Source organism: Anopheles moucheti, chromosome 2, assembly GCF_943734755.1.
Source record: "Anopheles moucheti chromosome 2, idAnoMoucSN_F20_07, whole genome shotgun sequence".
Lineage (NCBI taxonomy): Eukaryota > Metazoa > Arthropoda > Insecta > Diptera > Culicidae > Anopheles > Anopheles moucheti.
In genome coordinates, this window is record NC_069140.1 from 43,502,637 (window position 1) to 43,526,183 (window position 23,547).

The following is a 23,547-nucleotide window of genomic DNA, read 5'->3' on the forward strand; positions in this document are numbered from 1 at the left end:
ACTTTAACGCATGCACACCAATGAAACTGCTTATCAGTAGCGAGCGTTCGATGTAACAAGCTCATCATGGATTGCTGCGTTGGACGATATTTAGATTACGAATCGTGCCCAACAATACGATATAGTGATTTAATGCCACATTGGAGTTGCACTGATCCTTCCGCGTTACACAGTAGCATTCATGGGAAACAGTTAGCCGGTTGTACGTCACAGAATGCAGCTCTAGACAGCCAATTAGCCGTCACGGAAACGGTGTTGGTTAAAAGTACAATTTAAACAAAAAAACATGGATAAGAACGGAAGGCTATTAAAGTTGATAAGACTATCGCGGAGACAGCATCAAGCTGTATTCCGATTGACCTAATCGGCTTGTAAAATTTCCAAGAGCAATTTGTTGCTGTATGCATTTCATCTGCTTGGTAAGCTTGATTTCAACACACCACAAAAGGTACGGGCCTCCATCCGCAAGTTAAGCAAATTCGACCGCATCAGTTTGCTAAACAAAGTGTTTCTGGTCACAACCGCACAACGCAGTGAAAGATCGCACAATACCATACTGGCGAGCGTTGTTCATCGGGAGAGTTCATTTGAGGAAGTGCATCGAGCAATGCGAACACAACCGTAAGCGGTAATACACCATTTCATCCCTTCACCGAGGGTGGTCTTGTGTGGTGTGATCTACCTGCGAGCCCAAAAAAGGGTCCTCATACTGCTTGGCCACGGATAAAGCGAAGAAAAATGGCGCTGAAAATGTACGCCAAAGTGGACGATCGGAAAGCGGCCGGTGACACTCAACGGCAGAACAACTGGTTCGCATGGATTGGTGCAGCATTTTTGCTGGAACCGAAACACAGCAACATTATGCCTTGCTTGGACATTAGGTAAGATCCATAAAGAACATTAAGGCATTAAGCATTACTGATCGTAAATGTTTCATTCGTTTTTTTTTTCTGCTGAAGTAATGAATGCTCCATTTGTCAGCATAACATTATCGGCACACAGCGGCTGGAAACACTTTGTGGCCATACGTTCCATCGACATTGTTTGATGGTTTGGATGCGCACGTACGCCTTCTGCCCGGACTGTCCCCGAAGGATGTAGCTTATTAGGCGTGATTAGCCACCCTGCGCCACAACGAACGCGACGACGGTTAAACAATTGTGACGGTCAACGAGAAATGAATGATTGGCAAACGGAGTGAATATGTGTGGACAAACCGCTTCCTGCTTTTTATCCGTGAGATTAAGTAGCTTTTCGCTGCAAGTGTTTATATTAAGTTTCCTTCTTCGTCGACCTGCTTTCTACGTACCGCGAAGTATTATACTCTGCTTATTATTACTTTTTTGATGGCTCGTTTGAAGTAACAATAAACATAATTTCATAATTAATCCATTGCACAATGATTGTGGTGGAACTTCAAGACAGTAAATCTAACGCAGGAATCGTTGTGTAATCGAGAAAAAAAACACACTTATTTGTTCACCCTTTTTTTATTCCATAAAACATTTTTCTAGCTCACCTCACACAGGACAGACACACGAAATGCATATGAAATCGTTTGCATACCTTCTCTTGCTTTGGCGATCGATTGGATTGATCGTTCAGCTCATCAAAAACAGCTTCCGAAGCACCGTACGCAATCACAGCTCGGTGTGTTGCGATTTCGCATTAGATTCTTTATCGAAGAAAACGGAACAAACGTTGTTAATAATGTGTGGAGATGTGTATTACCGAAAGATGAAACTTACCTTCGGTGGAATGTACATTGCCGGGATCGCGTCCCATTGCAGCGGCCTCCTCATGTTCGCTATCGTCAGCCTTTGCCTGCAGTCGTTTAATTTCCGCATCATATTCCTTCCACTCCGGCACGATACGCTGCGCTGCCGTCAGTTTCGCTTCCTTCGTTAGCGGATTGTTGCAGAGATCGATCGTTTTGGCGTACTGCAACGTATCACTGCTGCACCACGTTTCGCACCATAGCCACTCCTGCGGGAGCGATTTTATTGCCACCTGGTGGATCATATTGTTCGGCAGATCCTGATCCAGGTTGGACAAACTGTTCGGGTCCTGGCTGAGCGCTTGGTACTGGCCCCGGATACGATCGCCGGCCGCAATTTTACGGAACCGCTTCAAATCCACCACGTACAGTGCGGAGATGTGATATTTGCGCCCCTGCAGGTGGTTCTTCCAGTAGCCCTGCTTCCAAAACCGGAACCCTTCCATCTCCTGCCGTGAATCACAGAACGGTGTGTAACCGTACGGCGCACCACCGAGCTCGAAATCGTTCAGCTCCTTCATATCCGCCCGAACGATCTGATCGGCATCGACGAAGATGATCTTCTTCACATCGAGCGGAAACAGAACGTCCAGGAACAGGATTTTGTAGCCCCAGATGATGCGTTGCTTTTCCGTCTGCTGGTGTAACCACCGGGGCCACTTGTACTGTACTAGCTCGTACTGGAAGCCATACTCCGCTGCCATATGCGGCAAGAAATCGATAAACTGTGGTGAAAGGTAATTCTTTAGGAACCAAAATTTTACCGGCGTTTTGGTGTGTTTGAGCAGCGATAGCATCATAATGCGCAACAGACGCTCATACAGATGTCCCGAGGCGACGGAGAAAATGTTCAACACTTCCGTTTCGCCGGTACCGGTACTGCCGGCACTGTCGCCACCCGTGCCCACGATGGAACTGATCGAATCCCAAATTCCACCACCACCGGCTCCATCCTTTTCGTCTCCCAGCAAGTCGACACCGGCCATGCCCGGTTTCTTCGTGACGCGTAACTTCAGCACGTGCGATCGTAGCGAACTAATGATGACGCGAGTGCTTTCCGCCGTGTGGACCGTGTTTGGTCCATCCGCACTGGTAATGTCGTAAATATCGGCACTCTTTCCATGCCGGAGCTTCAAAATCCATGCGCCTGGGTTGGCTTTTAGCTGGAAGTACCCCAAATTGGCCATCACGATCGTATCGACGATGATCGGACGATCTTCGGTGCCGAGCGTGATCTGCAAACCGCGCGGCGGTGAACCGGTGGTACTGTCGAAGCAATGACCTTCCAGCAGAAGGTACTCCAGCTCGTACTCTGAGTGGACTGGACCGTTTATTTCCGACAGCTTAATGTTGTCCAGATCGTACACTGAGCGGACCACTTCTACAAGCCAGTTTTCAGGCACCTATCGGAAAAGGGTAGCACAGAACGTCAAGCTGCGAAGCAAATTTCATTTTCATTTGTGAGGAAGATGGCACTTACATTGAGGCTTTGCGTTAGTAAAGGATTGGCGGGTAATCCCACGAACTTGGCTGAAGGTCCTGCCGATAGTCTACCATCCTTGGTGAAATGCAGTTCCGGCTCAACAACGAAACGATAGAACCTTAAAACAATATTCGAAACATCGTTAAATGATAGGATAAGTTTAAAAAAAATAACGTAACGTACGTTTTAACAGGCATATCGCTGTGTTTATCGATGGCACAGAAGAAAATCTTCATCTGACAGTTAACAACATCCCTCAGCAGCAGTAGCAGCGAGGAAAGCTTTTGCGCGCCCCGTGAGGCCGGATCCAGCACAGCTACGATTTCGAAGAACGGCTGATCGGTACGCTTCGGTGACAATTTCACCACCGTATGACTATCTTGAATATCTGTCGGGATTGTGTAGCGCGATTTCGATTGCTGCCGTGGTACCAAGATCGAAACTAGCTTCATTATCGTATCACTCGTAATGGCTGGCGTATCGTCCGCTTCGGACAGTGAAGCTAACTTCATTGCGGTCCGTATCTTGTCCGTGTACTGGAGCGCATTGAAACTTTCCAGCAAGCCAAAATCTTCCGTATCAAAGAATTCATCCGCATCGAATACTCCCAACAGCCGTCCATTTGCCATTACCGTCCCGGCCGATGCTTTCAGCTTCAGTACACGCTGGCAGTACACGCGAAGCATCTTGAGATGCAATTGCGTGGCAGGCAAAAACCCAATCACCGAGTCCGGAACGGTCGAGGCAACGGTGCCCGGATCGGTTTCATACGATTCGAACAATTTCATTACAAGATCGTACGATTCGTCCGCTTCCAGCGTGTTGATTGTCGCCCATACCAGTGCGTTGAGATCCTTTTTCAATTCCGAACGCACTGCATCCTTTCCGTCCACGTTAGGGATAAACGCAACCCGCGTACCGGAGGATGATTTCTGAAAAGACAAGACAGAAACAAGAAAGTTTTATCTTTCACCCGTACGCCATTGGATCGAAGAAAGATCGTACCATGAATTTGAGTGCATTTTTCAGCTGTTTTCTTGCAGCCGCTTCACGCAAATCGCCAACAACCCACACCGTCAGGAAATGTACCCTGTAGCCAAGGAACTTTTGGAAGGTGGATTTGCCACCGAAATATTTTAAATTTTTCATCAACGTTGCCGTAAGATCGGGATTCGATAGCTGCCCCAGAGCTGTTATATCCTCCAGGTCCGGATGAGCTCGCCCAGACATGTCGATAAAATGTGGCTCATCCTGGGACAGGACGCGCTGATTCAAACGTGGCATCACGTGTGGCTGCTTCATCAAGTAATCGATTACGGGTTCACCTTCGTGCAAATCACCCATATAGACGGCTTTCTGTAGTGTTGGCGTCTGTTGCATGATTTCCGTAAGAATTGTTTCCTCAAATTCATCGCTCGTAAGTGCCGTTTGGGGCAGCAGCACACCGTTCAGCAGGGCCTGCGGGACCGTTTTCAAACCAAGTCGATCGATAAATTCCTGCGCTAGCTGACGCCCATAATCGAAATCTGAATCTTCACCCAAAATTTCATCGATTTCTTCCAGCTTCAGACGGTTAAACTTTTTCTTCAACACCTGTCGTACGTCAGCGTACCGGATAACCTTCTGGTCGGCGGTTGCCGCATACAGGTCGGTCAGAAAACCGAGCGCTTCGGTGGCCGATTTCTTCTGCTGCACGTAGTTGAATCCACACGTCAGTGCCCGGTAATCTTCTCCCTCGCCGGTCTGGAACAGCAAACCAATCCGTACCGGTGCCATATGCACGACAAAGCTTTCGGCCAGCTTCACAATATCTCTACCGGCGCTATCGCCCTCTACAGGATCGACGATCAACACCAGGTTGAACAGATTCTTGCGAATATTTCGCAACATACCGGGGAACGTCGGACGAAGCAAGTCCTTCAAACTTCCCGGCCACCGTCGATACTGTGCGTCGTTTTCCAAATCGTTTATCCACGTTATCGCCGAATCACGGATGTCGATAGCGAACTCCTTCGAGCTGGAAGATAAATCCAACCCAAGCAGTGGCGTTGCACTTCCGCCACGGATGTTGATGCGGTTCAACCCTTCCAGCACGCGCATCTCCGAACGCAACGTATCGAGCAGCGTGACCGTATCGATCGTTTCCGCATCGAAAAACAACCCATTCAGAAAGAGGGCCGAATCCGGCGGCTGAAGGTTCAGGTTGCGCCCAAACACTTCGATATTATGTCGCATCTCTTTCTTGAACTCTTCCGGCACCGTTTGCGTGAGCAACGATTTGGCCTGGGTGGGGAAATTCTGAGCGGTGAATTGCAGCATCTGCAGCGCTTCATCGCCTTGTATTTCAGCAATACGTTGAGCCGCCTGCAGACCTAGCTCCTGAAATTCCCAAGCTTTCAGCGGTGCTATTTCTTCGTGCTTCTCCAGCAACGCATTTCGGAACCGATCTAACGGATGACTCAGATGGGGAAAACGTTTCTTCAGTTGGGCAAAATCGAACCCTTCGACCTCGGCCTCGAGTTCATCGGTTGAGTCCGCACTGTCCGCGGTCGTCGTTGAATCCTGTGCTCGGGGTGAATCATCCTGGCTCTTGTATTCAGTTGATTTAAGATGTAGCTCAACACCGTACCCCGAAAGGCGTACTTTCCGGGAGGAAACCTTCCTCACGTAGTGCCGCAATACGTACCGCACTGTACCGCGCTCTGTTTCCACTTTAATTGCGTCATGAAATTCCTTAAACTCTCGCGTACCGATCTCACCGTAAAGCACCACGGTTAGGGAATTGTTTTCCGACCCCGGATAGATATGATCGATGGCAAACGTTTCGACGGTGGACGAATCTTTCGCTCCCGCCCGTAAGATGCTCGTTAAGTCGCTCACTTCACATGCTACCTTTCCATTTACGCTTGCAAATATTGTCGTCTCGCAGTCTCCCTTTGCCAGCACCTCGGTGGCCACCTGCAGATGGGCCTGCACCTTCGGCGAGAAGCTGTGCAGTGAAAGGGCCAACTTTAGCAGACCGAGTTGACCATCACCGAGAATTTCCGATGCTAGTCCGATGGATTTTTGGTATCGTTTTTCTTCCGTTTCTGATAGAATTCAAAAGCAAAAAACCTCATTATCAGTTGGCCATTCTTTATCAACCGAGCACTTACCTAAGTGGTACAAGCCGTTGGGAACTTTGTTTAGCAGATCCACGTAATCCCAGAACGAGTTGGCGCTTTCCTCATCGATGAATTCGGCTATCTCTAGCTGCACCGGTGTGATTCCCCATTTGGCCGATAGCTGCGTGGTGATGGGATGGCTTTTCGGTTCGCCATGCACGAATACGACACCGAACAGGCACAAGAAGCCTACCGTTACAATTGGCACAAAATGGGTCAAGGAAACCGTGCGCATCGTGAACGGCATCATACCAACAAAAAGTATGTAAGTAAATAGCCGCTCGCTAATGCCCACGTATTCTATTCTATTCTGCTCTTCCTGTCGCTGCCTTTCTTCCCTAGCCTAACCTGTGCACCGTGTCGCACTACAACGGCAACCACGTAACCACTTTATTGATTATTTCGTGCACATACTGATTAAACGAAGGATCGAGAATCAAAACACGAAAACTGTTGTTTGATACCCGTAGGAAAAGTAATGAAAATGCACTTTATCACACAGCCGCGAGTATTATTCGCTTTGTTTCGTTCCGGCAAACGAAGATTCCGTTTCAAGATTGTTTTGACACATCAGCCGAAACCTTCCACATGCGCAAAACGGCAGGTGAGTACATTGATTTTTCCAACATGTCCGACATGGTTCTACGGTGTTTGCAATACGGAAAAAAGGATTTTTTTTGTTATTTATATTTTAAGGATGTTCGTACTGATATTGTCTAAACCGCACTCATGGAAAAGCACTGTAGTTGTTGTGGTTTTAATGGATTAATATTCGTGCATTAAAAATACATGTTTTATGTTTTAAAAAATGTTTCATTTTGTAGTTTTTCTTAATTTACTCAAAGTTTCTCATCTTTCTCGATACACTTCCTCATAGTTCAGGCAAATGAAACTTAAAAATAAAATAATAAAACTTTTGTTTATTAATGTTAAAACATAAACATCATTGTTTACGCTGTTGCAACACCAATAAACGGGCCTTAACCTCAGCATATTCTCTCAACCGCACGCCGAGAGACGGAGAGAATTTCCAACGGTCCGTAGCAAAGCAAACAGCATAGCACAGCATTAAAACCGTCGAAACCTCATTTCACTTAGACTAATCGAAGTGTGCGGACGTGCATCCCGGTCGTCGTGGTCGGTCGTACCCTCGGAACGAACGTACGCGGTTAGGCCGTACGTTTTGGTGCATTCAATTTACAGCCTGTAAATTAAATTCGTTAACCGTTTCATATTTAAGCTTGACGCCGAGTTTACAGCACAAATACATGCTGGAAAAGCGAAGCGCGATTTATTTACAAAATCGTCCTACCATCCTTTGCCGACAGTGTTCAACATTTTGTATTCCTTGCCAATACCAAACAAACCGCTGCAAAGAGGTTTTCCAAATTAATAGGCAACGGCAACAGTTTACATTCGGTCGTAAAGTGAACAATAAGTGCAAAACCGCAACCAGAAGCGTCTGCATACGGGGGGCCCCTCATTCTTTGATTGGGAAGCGATTGAAAATCCATTCCATCCAAGTGTGCGGATGCGGCAAGTGCGCGAAAGAAACAGGAAGTGGTTCGTGCGACGCACGTGAAAGAGTTGGCCAACGACATTCTTCGCTATAAATCGTACTCCCGCGAGACATACAGATCCTCCTACCCAGCTGCTACCCTCCCCCGCGCACCCTTCCACCTTCGCACACTTACTTTTTCCACTGCGCGAAAAAGAATCGACGAGAGGGCAACATATAGCAAGCGGCAAGAGAGCGAGAGAGAGAGAGAGAGAGCGCGAGTTGGTGCTCATCAGAGAAAATATTTGCAAGGTGTACTTCGCCGGAAAAAGTCAGAGCACGAATACACAAAGAAACAAACGCTAGCGGCATCGTCGACGGCGGCGGCGTCGTCGGTGTATTTGTGTGTGTGTGTGTGTTTTTTTTTTTAATCGATCAGAAAGATAAACCGCGAGACAAACCAACTTTCGGCCCAACACCGCGGATACCAGAACCTGCCGTCAGAAATCAGACCGTGTGTGTGTTTGAACATAGCTGCATTCGCGTGTATCAACAGCCGTTATGTGTGTGCGTTGGTGCGCTAATGTCGATGTGTGTATGCGCGTGTTGGTGAGCAAAAATACATAGCCCAAACACCATCAACGAAGGCAGGCAGGCAGCATTAAGGTGAAAAGTTCGTGCACCTACCGGTGTCTTTCAAATGCCGCTGCGATAACAACCCTTTTTCTGCGGATAGTACAGTTGTTGACGGGGATGACGGTTGAGCCCATTCCCTGACCGACGCTGATGTCGTGGTTTAATGCCATCAGTTCAGTACGCTAGCAAAGAAAGGCATAAGCACAGGAAAAGAAAAGCCACCGGTTTTCCTGCACGTCGCATTATTCGGACACGGAAGCTAATAAGCGGTGTGTGCCCTGTCAACGCTTTTCGTATTCAGGAAAGAAGGTCATATTCCTCCATAACGCTGTACCATAAAAAACGGAAATGCGGTACTGGCTGTGATATACGGCCACAAGAAGCAATTTAGAACAGATTCCACAGCGTGTGTGTCATAGATTGCTGCGATTCCAACCGGCAATATTTACACCTGAGGTGCAGAATCACCTCAGCAGGCGTGGAACGAAGTGAGCTGTTTTCGTGTGTCGTTAGATATGAGAATTTCCTGATACCCACATCCCAACAGTGTGTGCATGCTGTAACAGTGAATAATAGTGTTAGCTTTTGTGTGTTAAAGTCCTCTACCCTCAATCAGTGATACTTCAACGTGGTTTTTTTATTTGTGTTGATGGTTTCGTTTGAAGCTACAAGTGCCGTTGTTGATCTGTGCTGAGTGTGTATGTGTGTGTGTATGTGCCGTGCAAAATATACGCGCAGTGTACGCCAATCTATCTACGTCCAATTAATGTCCAGCGCATCAATGCCATCAACGCAAAGCCGCACTAGGAAGGCGGGGGCCACAACCCACCGAAGACGGACGATGAAAAAGATAATGGGCACCGGTGCACCGCTAGCCGGGTTAGTCACCAACTTGTTGCTTTCGGTCGTGTGTCTTTCCGGTGACTTATCCGGTGTGGGCATGGTCCGCGCCAGCGCCATACCGACGGCCTCCTTTCCGTCCAACGGGAACGGAGTTGCCAACAGTGCCACACTGGCCGACGTTGGTCATCGGCGTGCGTCCTGCGTTGCGGTCCATCCGATCCTGAAACAGCGCGGCGTCGACCCAATCGACATGCCAATCGATCCAATACCAGGTGAGAGTGCTGAACATACACTTATGCTTCCATCATCTTCCGTAGGTACACTGCCGCGTTCGTCCCAGGTAACACTGGCAGAAGGGGTGTAACACACATTCTTAACGTCATCGTTTGGCCACAGACATTGAGGTTGCGGTACCGGTCTGACGATCGTGTTTGACGTTTATCTTATCACAGACTCGCCGAGAACTCGAGAGAATATTGCGCCATAGCCATGAACACACACGCTTTCTTGCGCACGTTGGGGACATTGCATACCGGCGACATGTGCGCTACAGGAACCGGTTAACAACGAACAGACGACTTTCGTTGACATTTCCATTGATGACAAACAACTGTGCTGTGTTCGTGGGTGACGGCGACGGCACTTGCATTTGGACCGGGTGGCGGCTGGCGTAGGGCCTAAGAGCCGTGTTTCACAATTATTGATGCGCACAAACAGTGCCCGAGTCGGAGGCCTGGAGCAGCGGTAAACGGTGAAGGTAGATACCGGCCGTCGAACGATGCTCACGTTCTCCACGGGACTATAGTTTGAGCTTGTCCAATTGCCCAATTGTCGTCGTTGTTAGTGTCTCCTTCTGCTTCGAAAAGCTTACATTCTCTCCCCACAAGTGCTTTTCGTCAATGCGTGTCACGTACCTGCGAGGCGGTGACCGGGGGTGACGTTGCATTAATTCTCTTGGTACCACCACGGGTGATTTATGTTACTCGGCGAATTGCGCGTACTTGCGCACACGGTTTGACGAAGACCAGACCGAAATCATTCGATATTCCGCAGAAGCTTGCCGTGTAAATTTGTACCGCAATTTGAACGTTTTCCATCATTAACGTTTTGTTGAACTAACGAAGTGCTCACGCAAAATCATAAACCATCAACGCAACCGGCGCGGGTGAGCCAACGGGTGCGCGGGTTTTCGCGTTCCGTGTGCTGAATGTATCTGCTCAACAAGCCCTGAGGTCACAGAACTGCTCATTCATGTGGCACTGAAAGCTTCTGTGCGAGGTACTCTTTTCGTTTTTTTTTGTTTTAAGTACGAAATTAACATTTCTGCCAGATCAAAAGATGTAGCGACTATGTTCTTTTTTATCCCTTTACCTTCAGTTGCCGTCTCCTTTGGTTCATCGCCCATTAGAATATATCGTGATGGACAAAGGTGGTGGAAAAATCCCCGCAAAATGTCACAAGAACTAAATGACTTGGCCAGCAGCTATTTGCTCAGTCGAGTGAATCGGTTCAGCTGACATATGCTGCTAGGGGATGCTATATATTGGGTAAGCTTTCAGCATCTCACAACAGAGGGGTATGGTGATGTACGTTTACGGTGGAATTTGTCCGTACCTTGCAAATTCCCTTTCAAAAAAAATGTGAATGCTAACGCTTGTTTGTTGGGCTATGCTCAGGTACGTAATGAACTCGATTAACTATTAATCGCAAGCAAATGGCCTATTGCCGACAGCATGGAGAGTAAAGTCCTTTCTGTCTGTAATTTAAAACTTTACCAACTGGCCTGAGCATAATGTGCGGTACATCATTTTACCATTTTTTTTATCTCTTCCTCAAATCAACGAGATTGAAAATTGAAGGTTTTTTTGGGTATTTCAGCTAAAGGATGGTAGGAATCAGCACATGATTATGGTTCGCTGTATCAGTTTTCCTTTTTTTTTTATTATATCAAAATTTTCTAAATTACTTTGCCCAATTTGTGTGCAATATTTGATCCCTCTTGTACTGCGGTCGATTAGTTACAACGGTTTTTGTTTTTGTCTGTTGCACCACCGGTATCTAAATTCATAAACACGACTTTGTCCAACTGACCCGAACACGAAGCTAAAGTATCTATTTTCTTTCGGGTCGATCGAGATTTTTCGTAATGTCAAACGATCCGTTAAAATGTGTTACTTCTCGGAAGCCCCTAAAGCGCGACCTCCCTCCGGTTAGAACACACTGTTATTTGGCAAAACCGATTATTCGATGGACATGGAAATTTGATATCAACGGGAGGGAGAGTGCTTACGCGGTACGCGGACAAAGTTACGCAGGGCTAGAGCTGGTAAGCAAAAATCGATTGCCACTTGATCGGGTTGGGTGTGTCCCCGTGCCTAAAAGCAAAGGATCCAAACGCAGGTCGGGAACTGTTGAAAATGGAGATGGACAAATGACTGACGTTCGAGAATTTGTCGGGTGGAAAAATGTCGAATAAGTCGTGTTAACTGTTTAGCTACACTTCATTTACGCCCATGGTCTATGACTAATTTCTAAACCATGCGAGTGTGTTTTTCGTCGTCTAGATCGTAAGACACCTCTAGCACGAAGTTACTACATATTAAAAATACGTTTACTTCAAATGCTCGATTTCTTCATCTATAACGATAATTTTTTGCATTCTTTTCTGTCTCTTCCTCTCGTATTACTTGCCGATAATGTTCACAATCCATTCTTTAATTTAACTTATTTTGTAACAATTTTAAATTGTATATAACAAGTATATAATTGCTCGCACACGAAGAGATACAAACACAGAGCATTAAATGCGCTGGAAGAATTTGGACAATCTTTGGAACCAGAACAAAAGGGATCGGATTAGACGTAATTTGTAAGACTCCCTAATAAGAAGGTAGAAACAAAACTCATCTAAACCATCATCTTCCTCTTCAAATCTTTCCTCCAACGGATACAAATCAATTTGTGAACTTTTGTGAGAGTTTTGTATAAACATGAAACAATTACTGTAAAGCACATTGTCATCATCGTCATTATTCTGAGCTGATCGCCTCAATGGTGGCGGCAATGGGCCGGATGGATTAGCAATTGGGTAATTTAATGGGCACTTTTGCTGTGTACTTGAAAGCTTTTAAATTTGCTACAAGAAAAATTTAAAATCCATTAATTGTATCCGAAATTAAGGCTCTTCATAAGCGTCCTTTCATTATTTGTACTCTGTGAGCCGATGCCGATGCCATTTACACAACTGGTCATTCAAACATAATGTCTTGTTGGAACCTAATCCTGGGATGAATTACTCACATCCTTTGTTATCAGCGTATTGTTTGAATGGGAGTGCATTTGTTTCTTTTGATGCTTTTACGAAAGAATGCCAATCTTTTAGTAAGTCACGCGTAAAAGCTATCCCCGTGGAATTACATTTTGGCCTAGTTTTAAGAGTTCTTTCTTGAAAAAAAGATGTCTGATGTAAAAGTAATAGGAATATTTGCACAAAAGGTGGTTAAGGGTGTTGTGCACTCTGTTGATCTTAAAAATCGGTGATTTTCGGCATTGTGTGAAAGATGCATTTTTTTTAAAGATATATTATAAATGGATACATATATTTGTTCTAAAGTTTTCTAGATTTAAAAAATAATTTATGGTCCTGCATTTTATACTTTTTTTGGGCCGCTAAAACTCGGTGCTAACGTTGCCTTCTAATGGCATCCAGTTGATCGGTTGACATCATTGAGGCCCCAGCGTTAGCGCTAGAATAAAATTGTCTATTCCTTAATCTTCGCTACATTTGCTAAGATTAAACGTAGGGTTTATTTATTAACTTTTTCTGCTTATTTCAAGACACGTTCCAAAAACTTACAGTTCCACTTGTAACTATGGAACTGAGTGTATCGTGAACTTCTGGTGCAGATTTCATTTTATTTTAAACAATTTTAACCCATTACATTCTGAGAAACAATCATTCAATTTTGACATACAACATTTTTACTTTTTCTTTATTTTCGAATTGTGTCCAAAAATATAAAGCTTGTCTTTTTATTTGTAAAACGTATGTAAACCATTAACTAATTTTATTTCATTATTTATGCTAATAATGTAAATTATTGAAACTTTAAATCTTCCTTTTTTTGACAGAACTTTTTCCAAACTTTGGAAACTTCAAAACCCTACAGAAAGAGTTAAAATTATTCCTTGACGTGTTCTTGGCACTTTAGCACTTTTAAATTTACATCTAATACCATTGAAACCAAGCGGATTTATTAACTTTAATAAATTCACCTAAACAAAGCTTTAAAATAGTGTATTTTTGCTTATAAACGCGTCTATAAAACTTCCAGAGTGTACTACCCCCTTAAATACTCACCGACAAGCTATGGTATGATGTATAGTTGCATACTATTTGTCTTTCCTTGGATGCACATCATCGACTATTCGCATGCACACGACAATCCACCATAACACTTCCGCGAGGCGAACATCAAACGATTCATTCTACCGTGCCAGCCATCAGCCGCATGTTATTTGTGTACTTTTCTGCCGTCTGGTGTGCTTTCTCCGTATCCTCACTGCTGCATCCGGTTGATCAAAGTGATAAAATGTTTTACTACTTTTGACGCAAAGGGATCCGTCTCGGCCAAGCGATTCCCTTTTTGTTCCATTGCGGACTTTGGGCTTGTGCATGTGTGTGTGTATGTGTAGGAAGGGATTAACTTTGTACCTTGCCACCTAACCTTCACCAGCAACTCCCCCATCGGGCAGTTGTGTTGGTAGCTAAAAATAATAATTAAGAGATTTACCACTTCATCTGTGTGAACCTTCAATCGTGTCGAGACGTGTTTTCTCCAAACGGCAACCAACACTCGGACGGGACTTTGTCCCTTTCATTGTCCGTAGGTTCTCGCGTGTGTGTGTGTGTGTTTTGTTCCCTTTTGATTCTTTAAAAATTCTTACCATTCACAATAAAAAAAGCCACCCGAACCACAACTGCAACATAAACGCGTTAAAAAAGCATATAACCGAATGGGATGGAAGATATTCAGTCGCAGGCATGCCTTTGGACTGGCCAGTGGACGTTGGCAAACCTCAAAAGGTATGCCTCCTACTTGCCTGTGGCCGTATGCGATCTCGTTCGCGTTGGTAATGATTTTCGATATTCCCTTTCCCTTCGCAACACGGACGGCCGAACCTGTGGACGGCGAGAAAAGATAGAAAAACGGTACGGTTGCCCCCATCATTCCACCACCCCGGTAAAGTGGTTTACCTTTCCATTTTCCTCTTCTATCCTGTCCTGTCCCTTCATCTCATTCTCGTTCTTATCCATTATGTGTAGCAGAAGAAATAAAAACATACGCTTCTTTTCTTCGACCCATTCTCGAGTGATTTGAACAGCAAAAGCGAAGGCGCCTTCTTAAAAACTCCCAATAGTTCCCTTTTGGGTCAGCATCAATTGGCCATTGGTGGTGGTGGTGTCGAAAAAAAAGGTGGCCACTAAAGGTTATCCGATGGAGGTGACGGGCCACGGGGAAAAGAGCAACAGAACGCGAGTGTAGGTGCGTTGTTGTTGAGAAACATAATAATCACAGTATGAAAATCCTTGAAACATTTCACATTCGGCGACCTAATTTAAATTATAAGACGGTGATAAAATAACCTGATGTTGAATTCTTATAGCAGTTCTGGTGCACCGACGGGACAACAGTGAAAGAATGCCGGTGGGAATGTGTGGAGAAGATGCAATGGAAATTATGAACTAACACTTCCTACACTTTTTGCTTGCCTGCCCAACAACACTGTGTGAGGCTGCTGTGGCACCATCCGGTACCTGTTTTCACACTAATTTTCACCGAACGAATGCATCCTTGTGCCATGAATGTGGCAAAGAATGTTACATGAACACATTCCCATCATCTACCTGATGTCCCTGCGCGAGAGCTTTGAGAACCATTTTCCTCTAATGTGTGTGTGTGTGTGTGCGGTAGTTCGTGATCGAAAGCTTTTCCAGTAGTGTGTACGAGACGGGAAGGGAATAAAATGTTGGACAAACATACAAGCAGGAAAAATAAACAGCATAAAGGGACAGCTCGAGGACAGCAGCGAACAGATGGAAGGAATGGGGTTGGAACTCCGAAAGGAAGTTCTTAGCGTCGAGGCCTATAGTGCTATGATTAAAGTGGCAATGCAGGTTTCTTCATTGCTCCTACTGCTGCTCCGTGTTGATGCTAGAGCACGGTTGACTACTAACTCATACTTCTGATGCCTTTGGACACAAGCTGCAACTAATATGCAGCCAACTTACGTTGGACCGTTCAGTCATCTCGTGATTGAAATTCTGGAGATGAATGTGTTTTGTTTTGGGGAGGATTTTTTTTTCTCCTTTCGTCTACACGGATATGTGTGCCCATAATGTTCTCTTTGTGCTTTTCCATGGCTTTATTATGTTGCATATCTTCCTGTTTTAGTCTTCATTCTTCATTCATTAAGCAAGAAAGCTACTAGACGCCGAAGTATGTTAGTCGGTTAATGTCGACAAACTTTACACTCTTTGATTCATTCAAAAATTTGTGTAAAGCTCTTACTGTTTGGACAGTTTTGTGTTTCTTGTGTGCTGTCATCTGTCAATTATTTCGTGTGAAATTTTCGTAGTACCTACAACGAAGTTCGAAATATTCCCTGATATATTTTAATGTGATGGATGCTGGAATTTTTAATAATATACACCAAGAACATACGTAAGATACGTAATATTTCATATTTAAAGGCATCATTCTTGTTCCGTTGTTCGTGTTTTTTGTGGATTTATTCGTCAGTAATTCAAATATTCTTATTTTTTTCTCTCTTTTTTAACTTTTTTAGCTTAAAATTGATATGTATTTTAAGCTTACCAATATCTTCATTTTTTCCTGAAATAAATTAAATTCAATTTCTTTCCCATGGCGAAAGTTTTCTCAGAGTTGAAAAGCGAAACTACCGGTATGTTATTATTGCCCTACTGCACGATTAAACGTTTATCTAAGAGTAGAAGATTACTTTGAAGCCTTTGGCTGTGGCATTTAGGCTCTCGTAGACATTGCTCACACATCGAAGGTTATGATTTTCCTCACCAACTGAGCCGTGCTAGTTGCTGCTTTCGTCTAAAGTGCTAAATTATGTTTAATCGCCATACACTCACTGGAATGTTGCAGGAAATTTCCTGGAAAAGTGAAAAAGGGAAAAAGTAAAATCGTTTTACCCAGCAGCGTAGCATTTAGCTAGATTTCTGGAGTACAACGAAAAATTTTGTCAACATTGTTCAACATAGAACACATTTAGCATAAATTCTTACGAAAGTTCGCTTTCCTCTGAAGCGTAGCACAAGCATTGTTGTGGTGATGGTAAGGATGGAGTATGAAAGGTCACGGTAGCTCTGTCATATCTTGGGTTTTCAACATGAACAAGTTACGCTCTTCATGATGGAATAAACTCTTTCGACGCAAAAATGAAGCTTCGATATTTTACTTAATGCAGCTCTTGCATAACATGCATTGACTTCCATATATAAATACTTGATTAAAGCATTAGTTTCAATAACGCCGTCACTTAATAATAAAATTCATTCAAATCAATATAACGCCGCTAGAAAACAAACACAAATCATGTTTCTTTTGCCGCACAACTAACATAAACATTAAACAAAAAGCGAAAACACTGTAATATAATGTGGCCAATGACCTAGTTGACAGCGAGACGGTGAAATATTTTAAAGCAAAGTTAACACAAAACTCGCGGGGTTAGGTGGCAGGTCATTGTTGTTTGTTTGGACGCGATACGACCACTCATTAAACCTCATTAAGTGCGTCACTGCCCATCGCCTTATATTTAACCACAGTCGTAAATATTTGCCTGCTATACCTCACCCAAACCGTGGACCCCCGGGCAGGGTTTATCACATCGTAGTGATAATGGGTGATGATTCTTCCGCCTTGCGAACAACTAAAAGACAGTGCGAATAATTGTGGTAATTAAAAGATAAGTGTTAATCTGCGCAGATGTGCGTGAGGTATGACTTGAAGATGTTTTGGCATCCTTGTTGACCTTTATTTACTGAGCTGATCGTTATTTAACACTGAATCATTTTGACGTCTAAATGTTTAGCCTGTATCTCACATGCAAGCATTGGGTGGGGACCGTTGGTGTGTAAAGTGCCATACTTAGTGCCAGACAGCATATGCGATGCCATTCTCCAAAGAGAAGAACAAACCTCTGTGATAATCATATTAGCAACAGTAATCTAATGTAATCACGTTAGCAACAATCATATGTCATTTCAACTCGTCTTTTTGTTTCCTTATTTGTAGCTGCCCTCAACCCGCATGTACTGCATCTGGGTGGGCTTTAGTGTTGAATTTTTTTTTTGGTCGTTTGACAATGTTCATAAAATTGCTTCATCGTATCTAACTACGAGAAGGCTGAGTTATTGGAATTGCTTGACGCTCTCATTATCACCAGCAAATGATTTAAGGAAAACGACACTACTTTCTCTCCGTAAAATTGCTTTATATCCTAAAACTTAATGTGTCTTTCGTGATCTAAGTGTTACTCGTGACCTTTTAAACTTTAAAGGCACGAACGATCAAGTTTCACTCTTTTCGCTCTGTTGTAACCCTTGATCATGTTTCGTCTTTTAATCACTCGTTCACGATTAATCTGAGTAATTGATACCAAATTATCATGCTAGGGATAGTAGCACCGGTCTTCACGCCATAGAACCGGTTTCGAATCCCAGCTGGATCTTTCTCTCATACGCCGGATTTTTTTATTTTGCAAGAAGAAGAGTGTGAGAGATATCTTAAAATAATGATACAATTATTGAGCATTGTGGCAATTGTTCAGAACCGCTGGGTAATTGATGCAAGTTAATCCAAAGTCTGATGAAATGTATCACAATTAAGCGGTCGTCAACCACGAATACCGCAGATGGAGGATTAATTCTTTTCCATCCTTTCTCGCTTTATTTACTGCCTACTGTACTGTGACATTCTCACTAATCGTCTACCAACGAATACCTTCTTTATGTCACTTCTGTTTGGCAAATCCCACCGGATTCCCATGCCTCTCCAGATGACATACAAAGACCCATCGTTGCCTCTTCTCCGCTATATTTTTCTCACCCTACATCAAACCGATAACCGATGCCAGGTTCGTTTGCCGTGCAGTTGTCTGGAGTGGCACAGGAACGCGGGAATGTGGTGTATCCGCCAACTTCATCGTCGCCTTTTGTGGTCGTCGGTCTGTTAAAATGAAAAATGAGATCACATTAGATCGATCGATGACGTCCATAAAGGACGGTGTCCTGCAGCATGTTTATCGAAACGCGTATCTCTGTCCTCCCCCCGCCAACGTGGTTGGTCGCGCCTTAAAGTCCACACTGGGAGGAACGGATCGGTCCAACGTTTCTTTCTTTTGCTGGTGGCAATATATCTTTACGTCCGTTACTTGATTCGGTTTTTGGTCAGGAAACCCAATATTCCGAAAGTGGAAAGCTTCCCACCCCGTGTAATCTAATGCATGCGTACCGAAGTATCAAAAGGAGGATTATGCTAATGTTTCGAAAAATAAGAAGAACGTCGGGCTCGGGATCAGTGAAGATGTTGTTGTCATAGTGCCTTTGTGTGCATCGGCTGTTGTGCGTTGAGTTGATCTAAAATGTGATTATTAAAAAAAGATGTAATATTAAAATTTATTCAACCATCAGGGACAATATTCATACATCACTTAGCTCTGCCTTATCATGTCGCAAATCATATCATTGTTACAAAGCTGCTCGAAAGATACTTCATACATCTGCCGAAGCGCGCATCAATAGAACAAATGCCTTACAAATCATTTCTTCTGGCTGGCCCGATCCCAGAGAAAGTTTAAATTCCTTCATTGCCAGTTTGATGATATTGTGCGCTCGCTGTTGTCTCTCGTTGTGGCAGTCCAACTGACTTGCCATGAATGGAAGAATTCCAAAATAAAAAAAAATAAAAAACCAGTTAATGCGACTGTTCTTTCCCAATTCTCTTCAACACCCACTGGAGTTCGGATGGTTGTGCAACGCTTCGGCGAACATAAACATGTCGAGTCTCTTAATTTTCACCTCTTCCGGCCCAACAGGCTACCCAGCATCGTCCGCATTTCTCTCGCCCCCTCACACCACCATTTCCATCTGTGCGCTCGTTTTGTTTGTCCCTTTGTTGTACGATCCGGTTGGCGCTTTGCTAAACACCAAAATTGACCGAAAACATCCCAAGACAATCCCGGAGGGCGGCGAGAAAACAACCAAAACCCAAAAAAGGGACACTTTTTTTTTGTTGGCCTCGGGAAGTCCGTCCGACCTGGGAAAGCGCAACGGAAAGAGATGCGAACACAGCAAACGGACAGCAACATTTGCGCGCGGCTCTGTGTGCATCCCCGGGGCAGCAAACAAAAGGGGGCAAACACACACACACAACTGCAACACTGAACGGAGCGAGGTATCGGGAGAATCACGGAACTTTGTGGAATCTGTACCGATCTTTAGTGTGAGAAGTTACTGGTGGATGCGCAGTAACGAACGAACGGACGGACGGACCTCCTTCGAAATTCCTCGCATTTGCTCACATCCCTCGTTTCGCTCTGCTCGTGCATCGTGGATGTGCATCAACGCAACTCCAAATGGTTCATTTTTGGACGGTTTTTGTTTTTCCTTTACCAAATTTGATCCTTTTCTCCGCCTGGTACCTCCGGTGCGCACGGTTGATGATCGGGATCGGTGTTTCACAGAGGTATCTCCGGGCAGCGGCCCGGGTCCGGCCGCCGTTTGCCGACCACTGTCGGCTTTCCGTCTCCCGTTGGGTTCCGGTGATTTCGGTGATTCTAGACGGCGGGACCCGTTCCCCGTGCCCGGTAAACCCTCTCCTAATTCTTTATCTGATGCTTTATGCTTTTGGCTTTTTAAACTATTGCTGATATAAGTACAACTACTTTTCGCCAATTCGTTGCGATCGTTTTGAAAGATACGAGTTTTCCATACGAGCGTTCGGCGCGAGCTTATGAACCCTTTGAATGATCAGTACCGGTTTCAAATGCTTGAATGAATGAACGCTCACCGTTCGTTCTGCAACGATTAGCATCTCTCATGAGAAAGGAATTGAATACAGTAGAGATAATCTATTAAGTTAGATCGTTGAGTAATAAGCAACACAAATAAACTGGTTCCATTACGCATGATGGTAAAAGTGAAACGAAAACCGAAACAATGCGAAGCACAAAACCAGATGAGAAAAGTCATTAGTTCGGAGGGGCACACTGGAAGGAATTTCTATTGGGAGCATTTCATTCAACAAAACGGGTCGCGGTTGGTTCACAAACCAAAAAAAAATCTATCAATGTCCTTCCAATTCCAATCCCGCTGCAGCATTTACTAGCAGCACTCATCATCAGTGTGGAATCAGAAATTTCATGGTTGTTGCGCCTGCTTACTTCTTGCCGCTTTGGTTCTTTGTTTTGCCGTCAACGTCGAGTCGAGATATCCTTTTTGAAGGATCTATTCCGAATTCCGATGTATGAATCGGTTCCATTTTTTTTTGTTCTGTTTGCCCCTCCGCTCTCCTACAGCCCAATGGTACCTTCATTTGTCAAGTGTGCGAGGGGTTTGTCCGTGTCGGGGGTTTTTGGACGATGTCCTTTTTGTTCCATCAGCCTTTCGTAGCCGCCAACCTCATCACCCTGAGCCGGTTTCGGGCCGGGTTTTGTTTTTGTACTTCGTTTTTATAAGCTGCCGTGTTGTTAACCAGCTTTTTTCATTTCATTTTATTTTATTTTAATTTCTGTGTTACCATCACCATCACCACCACCCGGCCAATCACATAACCAACGGGCAGCAGGTGCTGATCGGTTTTGTTCATCCACCGATCGGTGCCAATGTCAAGGGTTTATTGCTGCTGGGCCCCGTTTTGTTTGGTTGGGCTGGTTTTGTTTTCACTCGCATCCGTTTTATGAGCCCGTTTCATGGAATTTACATGCCTGCGTTAAACTTCTCACTCAATAACTTGCCTGCGTGCCTGTGACGGCGGACGTTGCGTTCATAAAAAAAAAATATCCCAAAGAAGAAAAAAAAATACTCGGCTGGATACTCGGCCTGCGTACGCACCAACCGACTGAGGCAGGAAGTTAAAGTAAAGCAAACAAGGACGATTACGAATAAGTCTGCAAGTTCGGAACGGGGCCATAAAATTTGATTGTTTTGTTTTCTCTTTTACTCTCTTGCTTTTAATTACTATATTTCACTGCGCTGCATTCGATGCACCGTGTTAAAGTGATAATTGTACCAACCAAACACCGCACTTAATTTGTTTGTGATTTACCTTTACAGCGCGAAGATTAAAAGAAGTAATTAAACGATGTTGTACTTCATAATGTGTAATATACTACAAAATAGTGCTTGAAGTAAACTGGCAACTTCCAAGCATTTAGTTTGTCCGAAGCTCTCTTGTTGGCTATTGCCCCCAAAAATGCATGTGGGAAAATTATGTTTCACATACATAATCTCTCTCATGTGTGTGTATATATGTGCGTGTTCATCGCATCTTTCTTGCCATCAACGCTGACGCCATCGATGGTCAGCGTTTTTTGTTTCATTTTTGTTGTCTGGCTGGCTGGCAGGCGGACAACAAACCATTCAACGTGTAAGAAACCGTGTGAATGCACTTTCCGAGCCCGTGTGTGCATTCAAAGAAGCCGGCACTATCCATCCCTTGCATGATCGCGCGTTGCGGTACGCATGTGTGAAAGAGGATTCTTGTGCTGCGTGTGTGTGTGTGTGTGCGTTTTTTTTTGTTTACTTCCCTACCCACCCCACACCGTCTCATCTTCAGAGTCCTTTTCTTCAGGCAGTATTGCACCCACTATCTACACGCGCATCATCATCATCACCAGCACCACCACCACCATCGTACTTGGACAGCACAACATTCATTGGCGTACTATCATCATTCATTTGCAGTTGAGATTCCTTGGCTTTTTTTCTCAACCGTGCCCTTTATCTCTCGCCCTTTGGCTGGAACACATCTCCGCCTATGCGTTTCCCTTTTTTTCCACCCTGCTGCCCAGTTATTCCTTGCTCCAGCGGTGCTGTGCGGATTTCATTCAGCTTCAGACATGTTTTCCCATCGAATCGAACGTGGTGGAATGAAAATAACAGCAATAATGGCAGAAAACAATAATATGCCGCGTTCAGTTCGTGCCGCACACACCCCACACCGGGGGTTGGAGAAAGAGACCGAGACAGAGAGAAAAGAGAGAGAGAGAGAAAGAGAGAGAGAGAGAGAGAGAGAGAGAGAGAGAGAGAGAGAGAGAGAGAGAGAGGCACATTTTGTGAGGTTAGCAAACCGAAAAGTGCAACAGCAAAGGAAGAAAAAAAATCCCAACACGCAAAGTGAGACGCGAGGCGCCACCAAGTAAGAATTGAAAAGAAACTGGTACCGGTGTCGAAAATAAGAGGGGGAAAAAATTAAAACCGACAAAAATCAAGTATCGCTTAACTCCGGAACCCCCAAAAAAACAAAAAATAATGTTCCAAAAATTGCCCGCAGCCCCTGCTGCATTATGCTGTGGCTGGAGGGACGGGGGTGGTAAAACGCTGCCGAAGGTGGGTTGGGGGTTTTGCGAACGGTTTACAGTTTGTTTTCACCGCAGGGTCATCGCGCTTAAGGAGTTTGAACAACAATCCGGATTAGCTGATTACACACACACTCTCGATGGAATGCAATTTTGCTCGTCCGCCCTTTTCGTCCTGCGGGAAAAGCGTGTTCCGAGCCGAGTTCGGTGCGTGCCAAAGGGTGCCAAACCTATATCTAAGGGAGTAGCCGAACCCGCCGACCGTTCTGTACACCCAGGAAATCGTGACTCTGCCGGAAGTGATGAATGAATCGGACCCCAAAATCACCTGTTTCCGGAGTAGGTGAAAATCGTGAAAATTGGATAATGAACGCCGGACGGGAGATGATGGGATAGAGAGAGAGAGAGAGCGAGAGAAGGAGGGAGAGAGTGAACGATAGTGTTGTTCGCCGACTGCAGTTATACAAATTGGAGAAGCAACAGGCAGTGTTTGGTGTAAAACATATTGGGCTCTGGTGTGTTTTCTGCCCCT

The 23,547-nt window shown here is 44.7% G+C and overlaps 3 protein-coding genes across 3 annotated transcripts in view; 2 read left to right on the forward strand and 1 right to left on the reverse strand.

Annotated features, from left to right (window-relative positions):
- The first annotated feature begins 581 nt into the window (after positions 1 to 581).
- On the forward strand, positions 582 to 1,343 carry LOC128298452 (uncharacterized). Its single transcript, XM_053034204.1, has 2 exons — positions 582 to 881; positions 960 to 1,343. The coding sequence occupies exons 1-2, from the start codon at positions 739 to 741 to the stop codon at positions 1,099 to 1,101; spliced, it is 285 nt and encodes a 94-aa protein (XP_052890164.1). The 5' UTR covers positions 582 to 738; the 3' UTR covers positions 1,102 to 1,343.
- A 143-nt stretch (positions 1,344 to 1,486) lies between these two features.
- LOC128304116 (UDP-glucose:glycoprotein glucosyltransferase) lies at positions 1,487 to 6,871 on the reverse strand. Its single transcript, XM_053041254.1, has 6 exons — positions 6,416 to 6,871; positions 4,266 to 6,349; positions 3,444 to 4,192; positions 3,258 to 3,378; positions 1,749 to 3,180; positions 1,487 to 1,675 (listed from the first exon to the last, which is right to left on the reverse strand). Exons 1-6 carry the CDS (start codon positions 6,672 to 6,674, stop codon positions 1,641 to 1,643), a joined length of 4,680 nt encoding a protein of 1,559 aa, XP_052897214.1. The 5' UTR covers positions 6,675 to 6,871; the 3' UTR covers positions 1,487 to 1,640.
- A 2,468-nt stretch (positions 6,872 to 9,339) lies between these two features.
- LOC128309722 (glypican-6) overlaps positions 9,340 to 23,547 on the forward strand; it is a 59,288-nt gene continuing 45,080 nt past the window's right edge. Inside the window, exon 1 of the mRNA XM_053046182.1 lies at positions 9,340 to 9,673. Within this exon, the coding sequence (XP_052902142.1) occupies positions 9,340 to 9,673 (334 nt within the window). The remainder of the gene's footprint in view (positions 9,674 to 23,547) is intronic.